The 12,619-nt window shown below is 37.6% G+C and overlaps 1 protein-coding gene across 18 annotated transcripts in view; it reads left to right on the plus strand.

Annotated features, from left to right (window-relative positions):
- The window catches only part of LRMDA (leucine rich melanocyte differentiation associated), a 702,006-nt gene that overhangs the window by 392,241 nt on the left and 297,146 nt on the right, over positions 1-12,619 (plus strand). For 17 of the 18 annotated variants that reach the window (XM_065068554.1, XM_065068557.1, XM_065068570.1 and 14 more), the window contains one exon: positions 10,440-10,571. In XM_065068554.1, coding sequence (XP_064924626.1) covers positions 10,440-10,571 — 132 coding nt within the window. The remainder of the gene's footprint in view (positions 1-10,439; positions 10,572-12,619) is intronic. The other variant, XM_065068565.1, reaches the window with a different exon arrangement.

A 12,619-nucleotide genomic window follows, 5' to 3' on the forward strand; every position in this document is an offset into this window, starting at 1 on the left:
ACAGTTCTATTTAGTAAGAGTTAAGTGAAAGCTTTTAGTTTTAGGAATGGAAACAAGGACAAATACAAAACTCTGTCTTTGCCTGTACTTAGCAGGTCACCTTTCCACTTGCTGAATCTATCTTCTCTTAGGATTCCTGAAATGGATTCTGTCAGATACCACTTTGGGTCCAGGTGTCTCAGCAATGCATCTTCTCATTCCTACCATCAGTTCTGATTTAGTGCTGCAAGACACCAGGAACTTTGATCATGTCCAGAAACTGCTGGTGATTCTCTGTTTTGTATTGACTGAGTGGCTCCCTTTGCCCTGAACACAACTATTTCCTCTTTCTCCCTGGGAGTGACAAACTGGCCAGTTACATCCCATTTCAGCTGGACTTGTCCTCCTGTATGGGTTTCATACCTTCCTGCTAAGTATTATACAAGACACATACATTTCACAAATCATCTCTGGTATGCTGCTGGCTTTCTAGAAAGAGATGAAACAGGATATAATGTTAACACTGATGACAGACCCAGTAACACAGTTACTTTGTTTAAACAAGCCTGTGAAGTGTTTCCCCTCTTACAGTTCTAGTGCTGCAAGCTTCCACTTGCATAAATGCACAATTCACTGGAGATTGCGCAGACATAAGTGAAAGAAGAAGTTATCTCCTGCTTGTGTACACTGACATTTTAGAGTAAAGCACATCCATGTGGAATATGTGCTGTTCAGCTGTTAGGTAGTCTGCTTGAAAGTATTCTAGTTATTCTAATTTGACTCAGTCATGCACAGATCTTGTATGCTTTTATGCTAAGTTTTATAGATCTAATATTTGGTTTACTCATTTTTGGGGCTTAAATGCTAGTTCAGGTAAGGAAATCTGTTACAAATAATGGTTTGAGTGCAAAAATAAACACTGAAGAGAAAGGTGAGAAATTGCCTTATACTTGGAGATCATTAAAAGATGTTTAAATATACACCAAAACTGAAATTTCCTAAGTTGTTATTAAGGCACCTAAGTGATCTGATCTTCTTAAGGCACTAATGTTCCAGCTTTTTATTTTAAGGTCTTAAGAACTGTTGCTTCCTCAAGACATTAAAAAATAAAAGTGTTCTAATTTGAAAACTTGATGTGTAGCTTTCTGTTTCAGGCACCTGTGCTAAAATAAAGCTTAAACCTGCAAAGCTTCAACGGTCACCTTTTTGCCATTCCTGGATATCTCTGGACTGATATTTTACTTTTTTACTTTAATCTTTTTTTTTTTTCCCTTTTAAAATATACTGTGAACTTACTGTATGACAAACGTTTGAGCATTAAGGATGCTGAATAGCAAATATTTAGGAAGGGGATAATAAAACGTTGTGTTGTCATTGGAGTAAATATTGAAGGGCAACCTAGATCCTTGCTCCAGAAATACCAGGGTGTAAAATATTATTGAACAAAATTTTAATATATATATAACAAATTTAGAAGCTTGTGTGAACAATTTTGTCACTGTAGTTGACAAAACTCTCATTTCAGTAATGAGAAGCTATGTGATTTTTGGAAGCTTACCAACAGTGGCTTATATTTTGATTCAGTTACTCCTGTTTGTTTGAGAAAGTTTAAGTAGATCTTATCAGAAAACATGAATGCAATGAGTCTAACTTCAATACTTTATTCAATTGATTTAAATATGCATTAAAATATTTTAGACACATCAACCTGAGGATACCATTGAGCATTTAGAAAGAGATGAATAGAGTGGCCATTAAGTTTTAATTGTCTCTAATGTCTTGCTACCATGGCAATAAAAAGATGAAGTTTTTAGAAGAATGTTCTGTATAATGCATTATTTGCTAGGGATATTCTTAGTCAGAAAATCTGTGTAAGCATGAACATATGTTTTCTGCTTTTCTGTCATTTTAATATGTAAGTCATATGCTTCTCATAATCTTTGTGTTCTTCTCACCTGCGTTTAAAAGCATTTAAAAATCTTTCTTGATATTATTGAAAGCTGAAATATCTTTTAGTCCTCTCCTCTTTTTCCCCACTCTCAACAAATTTTGTGAAAAAATAAAAAAAATTGAAATGAATCTACTCTATCTTATTTTGCTGTGCAGTTTAAAGTATTCTGATGAGCCCGGATAAGCTGATGTGGCCTTTAGGGAGGGACACATCAAATGTAGGCAGACAGCTTCTGTGTCTGGTAACAAAGACTGAGGAGGTCAAAACTATCCCAACAGGCCTGAGCAGGTCAGTCAGAGGCAAATGTTGGAAATAAAATTTGGTGGGGAGGGGAGTAAGGGGCCTGGGTCAAGTCCTGTTCAAAAAGTCAGCTTTGTCAAAAGCTTCAGTCACATTCTTACCTACAGGCAACCTCTGCTGATCCCAGCTCATTAATCGAACTGGAGAGCCGTCTTGACCCTGGCTCCTTCCCTTTGAAGTGTGGTGTCCTCTGCAGCATGAGGAAATAATTTGCTGCCTGATTCAATGAGCCATCAGTAGAGCCAGCAGACCTAATGACATGTGAGAATATTAACCTCCTACCACGAGGAGCTGTGAATCTTGAGAGGCAGTCTATAATTCACCCAGCACTCCTGAGCCTTCTCTTTCTGTCTTATTCTTGCACTCACTTTCTCACTCACAGGGAGAGAGAGAGAGAGGAGAGAGACCCTCTTGTCATAAAACTTTATTTCCTTCAGTAGTGGGAGCCTTACTGAGCTGCTTGATAATGAGTTACTTTCCCTTTGCAGTTGGATAACAGTTATACTGAAAACTAGACATCCTTCTTGCATGTAATTATTTCTGTTTAAAATATGACACAGGTGGTTATCTGAATACTTACCCAAGTAGACTGTTTTCTTATTTATTTTTCATCATCATCAAAGGAAAAAAAGTTAAAACAAGAAAACAAACATGCATAACAATGATGTTGTCCTGTAGAATGTGTTTTCTAGCTGTCCTCAGTCAGGAGGATCTTTTTGCAATCCTCTTCTTTTTTCTTTATTTTCCTTTCTTTTTTTTTCCCCTCCTACCTCAAGAGAAAAATAGTTCTGCCTGGCCAAGTACTGAGTGTTATAGGCACACACAAGGGTGTGTTCTTGCCCTGTGATTCTTAACAAAGAACTAGATTGTTGGTCTAATCCTGCTGCTTTAAAAGTCAGGACTGTTTTTTCTCTTGTTGACTCCTGTAGCATTTTGAGTCACAGACTTAGGTCTCGGTGTCTGATAATCTTCAGATTGTGAACCACTGTTATTCATGTGGCTAAATAATGAGAAAGGAAAAGCAAAAATGGACCTCTGTGTATATGCTACTCACCATGAAAATGGTGGTGATTACCAGACTTTACACTGTTATATACCCATATAAAATAAAATACTGGAAGAGCTTTGTTTTGGCTGTAATGTCTTTTCATAGTGCTGATTGATCAGAACTTGGAGGTTTTGAGTACAGATGGGGAACAGTGGCATATACCAGACCAAAAGGACTATTGCAGACAACTTGGTCTTGTCTGTGCTAGAAAGGCTTGGTGGTTTTTTGTTTTTTTGCTATCACTGTACTGGTAAATTTCTCATATTTGGTGGAAACATAGCTTGCAAACCAAATGAAACTACACAAGGTGTGAGCACTTCTGATGGTAAAAGATGTTTTTCCACTGGGAGTGAAAGTTAGTGATATAGTTGTGCAGCCAAAACCCTTCTGTTGCAAGTTGAGCTTGAATTTTTTTGGGTTATGATTACAGGGTTGTTTTGATTCTGAGGCATCCCTGGTAAAACTGTTGGGTGTGTTGTGTGGATCTGGGTACAGACTAAGATACGAGGCAGAGAGGATAAAGGAAGTTACAGAGACAAAGCAGGGTAGGTAGCAGAAGAAAATAATAAATAAATAAATATATGGCAGTTAAAGGCTGTGTAATAAGTACTACGGTGTCTGTGGTATGCGCATATTTAGATCCCCGCGATTTTAAGTTGTTCTAAAGATATATTTTAACATCGAGGGATTCAGTGTTATGTCCATTAACAATTCTCTGCTGTCATGCTTGAGCAGTCTATTAGTTGTTCTCACCTCTTATAGCTGGTCACAAAGGCCAGTCCCCTTGCCTCTCTCTGCTTCATCTTTTTTAATAAGTTTATTAAAACTAGTCAGATTATGCTTTCTTATGGCACAGTCTGTGCTTGGTCCATTCATTATGGTTTCTTTATCTTGGCAGGCAATCTGAATTGAACGGCAGCTAGTCCATTATGCACATATGAAGCCCATCACTCCTCCAGCAATGGCCAATTCATCAAACATTTATCTTTTGCCCTCTGAGCAGTGCGTCAATTTGCTTGTCAATCCTCAGCCTTGGTTGTTGTGGAAGATGGGAGAAAAATTAGTTTTCCCTCTTCTGACTGAACTCTAGTAGTCGAAATGCTTGCTCTACAGGCTTGTTACTCCCCCCTTTTCTGTGCAAAAAGGGGAGGGGTCAGGTTACTATCTAAATTGCAGAGCGACAGATTGATCCAAGATACAGTAAAGCTTTCAGTGTGGCCCTGCCTTTGCACTTGAATTAGTTCATATTTCCATTATAATACTGTTTTTTAGAAAGTTTATAAAGAGGTTCTCAACCTGGCACATGGAGATGATACTGCTTATTCACTTATTTCTGTTTTCTCTTTTGCTGACCATATTAACAAGCTTAAGTTTTATACAAAAGGCTTCTGCCAGGTATTTTCTATTTAGCAACAGAAAAGTGGAAACTGACCAGAAGTGATGCATATTGCTCCCTCTAGATAGCCTGCAAAATACTAACATTGCCTCAGATAAGAAACAAAACAAAGTATTTCATGTTTTGGAAACATTGGTAACCTGTTCTCCATTGAATAGAATTTAATGATTCTCATTTTAGGACTCATCTGGTCTAACTTGGGACCTCGCCCACTCTAGAAATTTTGGAGGTTCTTTACTTTTCACTGGGGCACTTTTGTTTTTGTTCTACTTTGATCCAGAAGTCAGGTCAGAACTGTCCATTACATACTCCATTCTGTTTTGCTTTTGGATGTATTGTCATGAATGGGTATAAACAGTCAGTAGGATTGCAGAAAAGAACAGCTATTTTGCTTGAATAGTGTAGAGGTCATTTTTGGATACTTTACTTGTAGGTTTATCTGCCATTGCTATCTACGTGTGCAGGAAACACATAAACCTTAGGTGTGTAGTATTTTTGCGATTATAATAGTGAGAGTGTTTTGTTTGTTTGTTTCATTGATTTTTGTTTGCTTGCTTTTTTTCCTGGAATTTGAGCTGAATTCTGTCCACTTTATTTTCTTTAAAATGGGTTACGTATTTTTTTGTACCCACAGATGAGAGGTGTGTTTAGAGCAGAACCCCCCAAAGCAGGTTTGAGAGTAGAATTCTGACAGAGGCCTCAGCCCGAGGGAGTTTGCACAGAAGATTCGCTAAACCCATTCCACCTTCAGAGCAGAATTGGAAATGGCTTGGGTTTTTGCCCTTATTTGCATGCTATATTTCAGATTAAATGGCGTTTAAAATTGAACAGGTATCAAAGTAAACCTGAAATGATGTTTTGCATTCCCATGGAGTTACACAAAATCTAACCTTACGCATGTGTCTGTCTTATGTTTTTATTTATATATAGTGTTTATTTATTGCTCTTTGTTTTGTTTTTGTGAGGTTAAGTCAAAGGACTAGAAGTCAGGAGCTCTGGGTTTTATTTCTTCTCTCTTAGAAAATTGCTGGAGGTCACCTTTCCTTAGTCACTTAACCTCTCTCTGCTTTACTACAAAATGGGATTTTAAGCTTAGCAGGTTTTTGAAGAGTAATTAATTTATTTTTTTTTTTTTTTTTAATGCTTTGTGCTCCTTGGCTGGCAGGTGCTGGAGAAATAGAAATTACTTTTCTATTCTTTAAAAACTGGAATTGTCTAGTACAAGGATCCTCGTGTTGATTCTGCACTCCTGTAATCTGTTATAACATAAAGGGCAAGAAAAAAAAGCTATTTTAAAAAGCTTCTGTTTTGTAACAGCTCTGTCTTTAACTTCTGGTAATGGCTATCTCTTGTCAACAGAGTGCAAATCAATTTCAAGGCTAAAGCTAAACTCTCTCATTTACATATTGTTAACTGCTCTCTCTTTTCCTGTTAAACAGGAGGAAAAAGTCATTAGATATGAGGCAGCTGTCTTATTAATGGAGTGGTGGGGTAAAATGTGAGGAACACTTATTTTTCAGCATATCCTTCTGAACAGCTTGTTCTTCTGGACAAAGACAGCTGCCGAGTACCAAGGTTTGCCCATTACTTGAGAGGCTTCTGCTTTTTTTCATCTATAAAAACTCGTGGTTTTGTTGTCAAATATTACCAAAATGAAGAGCTGCTCTTTCATTGTAACCAAATCCCTGTCAGGCCAGAGGGACCGTGCACAATAGTGTAGTTGACAATTGCCATGCATACACATCGAGAGAAAAAAAAATCTCTGCCATGACATTCCTTTGTGATTAAAACTTTGTTACGAACCGTGAATGAATTACGGAAAAGAAAGCTGGAAGAAATCATACTGATTAGCTGAAGGACTTGGATAAAAGGACGTTTCTGAGACCTTTGTATTCTAAAGGCTTATTTACTGTCTGCTTACAGGACATCTTAAGTGGTGTTGCAGAGGGAGTCAGTTTCCCGTTTAGCGCAGTGTTTTTGTAAGCTAATGAGGGCAAAGCGTGAGCCATAGGCAATGATGCTGTGATATTAGCTGTGACAGGGAGCTTGATCATAATTATCTTAACGAGGATAGGGTTAATTACAGTGGAAACTTAAAGCTTTTTCTGTTTGAATGAGGTGGGACTGAATACGTTGTGATGTTTTGTCGGTTTGATGTGACTTTGGAAATTGCAATGGAAATCTCTTGGCAGCACTTGCTCTCCTCTGGGAGCGGAGTGTGAGCCCTGCAATGAGGTAACTGAGATGGAACCTGTGGGTGAGATAATGGGCAGCTTTCATGTCATTAGAACAGAGAAAAGCAACCTGCAGTACACCTTAGTGATGTTTATTAGCCCTTTGCAACTAGGGAAAACAACTGCTTGCCACTTCCCTTCAGTGTTGGTTGTATTTTGATGGTAAGATTGTATGGTTTTTTTTTTTTTTTTTAATGTACCAATACAGGAAGACATTTTTTCTTTTTAATTTTAGAGTAGTTCTCTTTTTTGGGGGGATTTCTCTCTTCTTATACTTGTTTCTTTTAAGGTGTCTGTGTGCTTCTTGCTATGCTGTATATTTTTGCAATCCTCTCCTATTTCGTAATGGGCTCAAGGAAATACTTGGAGTACATTAATATAACTGTCTTACCCTCATTAAAAATAAAAATGCCAGTATTTGATACTGATTTCTACCTCAGCTTCTTAAAAATGCTTTCTTCTATATGAATTCACAATTGCAATCCTTTCTTATCCCCATCTGCAGATGGGAAACTGAGGCACATAGAAGTTTTGGGATTTGCTGAAGTTTGCACCATAAAACCTATTGTCTGGATTGTACTTAAACTTTTAAATTCTGGAATACAACTGCTGGGCAATGTTTCCTTATATATTATGACAGTAGAGATTGTTGCCTTGAATTTAGTAGCCAATATCACTGACTGATAGTAAACGCTTCTTTTCTTTTTTTGTTTCTTCACCAATGGTCTAACTAATTTTGTTTTGCTGCTAGTTTTTTGTTTGTTTGTTTGGTTTTTTTTTGTTTGGCTTGTTTTGTTTTTATTTTTTTCTTCTGTTTAAGATGGAAAAGTAAGAATTCTGTGAATAGCAAAATAACATATGAATGTAAATTTATGTTAATGGCTACACCCTCTCTCTGTACTGTGGCAACCCCTCCCATCTCCCTGGGCTCTGAATTTAGGTGATTAAATCACCAAGTGCACACTGCTCTGATGACATGAAAACAACAATTAATAAGCAACCCCCTGTGTAACATGGCTCCTTTTTAACTGAGTGGCTAATAACATTACATGGCAAAAATTATCAAAACCAGACAGGTGTAAGGAGATTTGCGCACAATTTTCTCTGCCTATCTATGAAACTAGTAGCCTTGTGTTTGGCCTGGGCTTGTGAAAGAAAGGCTGTTTCAATAGGCAACTCCCTCTAGTGTTTCAAGGCCTTTTGTCCCACTTCATGGCTTGTCATTTTGTTTTATGCCTCCCCTGCAGCAGTTTTGGATGTGTGCTTTCTTCTCCTTGCCAGTTGCCAACCATTTGCTGATTCTCATGATAAGAGTATTATATTTGCATAACATAACTCAGGAACAATGTGTATTTTGATGCTGACACTGACCAGAGCCCAAGCAATGTTTTTTCACAAAGGACCTATTAACATCCCATAAGGCTCTGTGGTGTTGACAAGGAGGTGGCCTTCTCTGAACTCCTTTGGCAAGTCAGAGTCTTACACTGAAATGTGAGGTTTGGAAATAATCCACTATTTATATAATAGAGAGTATTTAAGGGGAATTTGCTAAACTAGGTTTGTCAAATAAACTGAAATGAAAACTCATAACAGCTTGATAAACTCACTGCTACTTCCTCTGGGTTATTTTTCCTTTTAAAGGTAGCTGGGGTAAAGCGCTGTCTGAAATGTTTGCTGATCTCTCTTCTGATCTTGACTGTGGCAAAGCCAAGTCTGTGGTGACCCTTTGCTGAAATAGCTGGCTTAGTACCGCACGCTAGCACAGCTCTTCATGGTGGACAGTTTATGTAGGCTGAATCAAGTTTTTCCGAAACAATATTTTAAAGGCAAATGCAAAATGTGTGACTGTTGCTCTGGTGGTTGTTTCAGTATAATGTTTATAATAGAGGCTTTTGTTCTTTCAGCTTCGGAAATCGTAGTCTCTGTGCATTGTAGTGATATAGTTGTAGGCATAGCATATAGTGATATGTTGTAGGCATAGCAAATTTTCTTCTGGTTTGCCTGCCCAGCATCAAAATGGCATTAGAAACAGTTGTACCTACATTTCAGAATGCCAAGTTAACAGGCTATGAGAGCTTTGGAGTCCTTGGACTGAAATACACTGCTTCAGTGTTGTGCAAATGTTACTTGACTATTCATAGTTTAGTGTACAGTACCCAGTGTAAAGGTCACAGACTTGATTTTGTTTGTTTGAACCCTCTAACTGTGATTTATAAGTGGTCAGTACGTTCTTTTGACAAAAGCCATATCTTGTTTTTGTTCGACAGATGAATGTTAAATAGTCTAGTTTGAAACCCATATACTTTCTAACAGTATTTGTATTTTCCTCTAGTCGTAATGCCTGTAGAACTCTCTAACAGGGACCTTGGCTGTATTTTGTTCTTTGCCAAAAACTGGGAGGAGGTTGAGGAAATCCCCTCAGTATAAATGTCATTGGAAATTGAATAAATAGTATAGACTGCATCTCCCTTATTCATCACATTTTATAAAACAGCCAGGAGATACAGTAATGATCTTCCCACTGGTAGGCATAGTAGATCAGCTGTCAAGTCATGCAATCTCAGCATATCTTTAGGTGTCTGGTAGGTGAATGAGCTGTGAATGTGTGGCTGTGCGTATGCTCTGTATACCACGTGCCTAAATTGATTAATGTGTGGGTTTTTTTTTTTCCTGTTGGAATGTGCAAGCATTAAGAAGCAAGTTTGGAATAGATGCCTTAACAAGTTACTAAAGTATTCTTTTTAGATTTTTTTTTTTCGTGTATTTTACTTATGAGAGGAATGAATACCTCCAACAATCTTGTTTATTTACAAGCCATCATCTGCACTTCCACGGTCTGAGATGCAGCTTTTTAAGGCTGCTCTCTGCAGTCTGACCTGTGGTTTGACAGTGGGACAGTGACTCCCAAAAAGAAAGCAAATGCCTTTTCAATCTGGAGTAATTCTGCATTTTATTTTGTAGAGAACATTTTATTTTGTTTGCAGAGACTAGAGAAGCAAATTTAGTGGTTAATAAAAAGGAAAAAGAAAATTCCTTCTCCATTTCCTATTATTGCTTGTAAGGTAACTGCTAAGAAATGATACTTGAAGTTGTATTTATTATTGTTAGCAGGGTATGATATTTCTTGGCAGAAATGATGGATGACAACTTAAATTTGTGTCCAGGGAATGAAGGTGAACTGTGACAGAGTTATTTATCTTGGGAATGGAGGTTAGGGTCAGGCAAGGCTGGGTGCCTGAAGGCACAAGACATTGACAAATTCATCCTGCAGGCCCCATATCTGAAGCCTTTTGTTTTGGATCCTGGCTACTCACTAAGTGACCCCCATCCTTCATCCTGCCAGCATGTGAAGGATGTGTTGCAGTGCCAGCACTCCCCTTGCCTCTAATGCTTGTCATTCACTCTTCTGACAGGCCCAAACCAAAACTATTCCCACTCCTGAAAGGGAAGGTTAAAATATTTATTTCAGCTCATAATGGCCTCCCTGATTTAGTGGAGTATCATTTTTTCTGTTGCCTTTGTCGTTTGCAGGTCACTGGAAGGACTGAAAACATTCAGTTACTTGGAAGAGCTGATCTTGGACAACAATCTACTCGGAAATGACCTTCGGTTACCCAGGTTACCCCACCTCCATACCTTAACGCTCAACAAGAACCAAATATCCTTTCAAAGAAATACCTGCAAAATGTCAAATGAGTTTTATGTGTCAGCCAAATTAAAGTATGTGAAATATAGTTCATGAGCAGACAAAGCATTCTCTCGTTTGGAACCTGGAATACTTCATAGTAATTTATTATAGGTCATTCATAAATGAAATGCACCATTATATCTTCCTGTTGCTCCATTTTAGTGAGAGATCTAACTTATGGCTCTGAAGAAATCTTTCTAATAGATAAAATAGAGAAAGAGAATAATGTCAGTGCTACCAGTGTGCAGCGGCAGTTCCTGTGTTTGCTTGGGGTTCTGTTGCAGGCTGACCTCTAGTGGAACAGAGAGCGTAGTGAAACACTATTAAGTTTTTATACTTTAAATGGTTCTTAAAACAATGAGGTAACATAAAATAAAGAAAAAATAAAAAAGGAAGTGTAATACCTTTCTCTATTTTAATGAAGTTGGTGATATGCACGATTTGGTAGCTGCTGTGCAACTTCAGCTGTAAAAGCAAGTTACTGTATTCTTGGTGTTCCAGCTCTGTATAAATTCACATAAAATGCTGTCCAAGCCAAGATCTTAATACATTAAAAAATTTAAATAGATGGTTAAGTCCATTCATAACCAATCAGATATTTCTCCATATGCCTGAAGTTAGTCCCTGCTTAAGTTTATTCAAAATAAATGTTTCAATATTTGCCTATATACTCTGCTGAATCAGAGCCCTTAGTCTGTAGCTTTATAGGTAGTGGTCTGTAAAAACTAATTATCTTTAAGGGCTGGGCATGGACTTGATTATGAAATAATTTTCTCATACTTTGACCCCTCTGGGCATTTGAAGTGTGTAATATGTGGTTTTACAAAAGTGAAGGGTGATCAAATTGTAGCCAAAAGGCCAACTGAGGCCTGCAGAGTCTTTAGAGCACAGACCATGAAAGCCCTCTCCTTGTAATTGCAGTGTGAGGACAAGGCTGCTCAACTGCAGGCTTTTATTACAGACAATGTAAACAGAGAGCAATTTACCTCCTGCTAAAGCAAAATCCTCCTACTGAGGAGAATAAAAATAACTGCAGTTTCTACAATTTCTGCAGTTATTTTTGACTCTCTAAATAAATAAAGATCAGCAGAGTAACTTTTATTCTTGGGGGCCTGGAAATTTGCCAAGAGTTTGTCCTGAGCTGTGATGATCATTACTGTACTAGGTAGATTTCTGGTTAATGCCAGGATTTTGTGGCTTGGATTTGAGGAACTGGTTTTATTGTTTGCTACCATGTTAAAATCTGAACTGGGCATGCTTAGTGAAGAATGTACAAGAACGTTTTATGCTGATGCTATGGATGGTGGTATGGGTCGTGCAGCATACCTCCTACAAAGCATGAAATGTAAATTTGGCCATAAAACCCAAAAGCACATGAGTATATTTGTCCTTTGGTGGGCTGTCAAGGTGGAGCTTTGTACTTACTAAAAGGAGGCGAGCTGTATTGAATAAGAACCTCATGAACAAAATCAGAGGGAAAAATTTAATCCTGTTAGTAGTATTCTTTAAAGAGGTTCAGCTGGTCTTGCAGACATACTTAAAATACTATTGTTAAGTGTGTAAGCTCTCGAAGTCAATGATAACATGATAAAAATTATTTGATTTATCCTGGGATTTTTTTAACCCCATCTTAAAACAATGAAGTTAGAGCTTCGAGTATTGAACTACCCAGGATAGAATATAGACATAATGTGTGCGTTTTGTAGTGTGCTGCCAATAGTTTAACAGAGGAGTTGCAGAAATGCTTGTAAAACACTCAGTGTATCCAACCTGCTTAGAGAAGAAAAAATAACTGCTGTCCATCATTACCATTTTGAGCCCTAGAGAGTAGTGGTATCTTATAGGGAAGATACCAGCAGTCTTCAGGAGCACGAGCATCTCCCAGATTCCCCTCTTCAGTGTGTATACCATATTTTAAAAAGATCTCATTTGAACTTGAATCACTTCTTTTAATGAAAGATTTCTCTATAGAATTATGATTAAAATGTTCAAATAAAATGTACTTTTACTAGAATAATGAAAT

Source organism: Columba livia, chromosome 6 (genome assembly GCF_036013475.1).
Source record: "Columba livia isolate bColLiv1 breed racing homer chromosome 6, bColLiv1.pat.W.v2, whole genome shotgun sequence".
NCBI lineage: Eukaryota > Metazoa > Chordata > Aves > Columbiformes > Columbidae > Columba > Columba livia.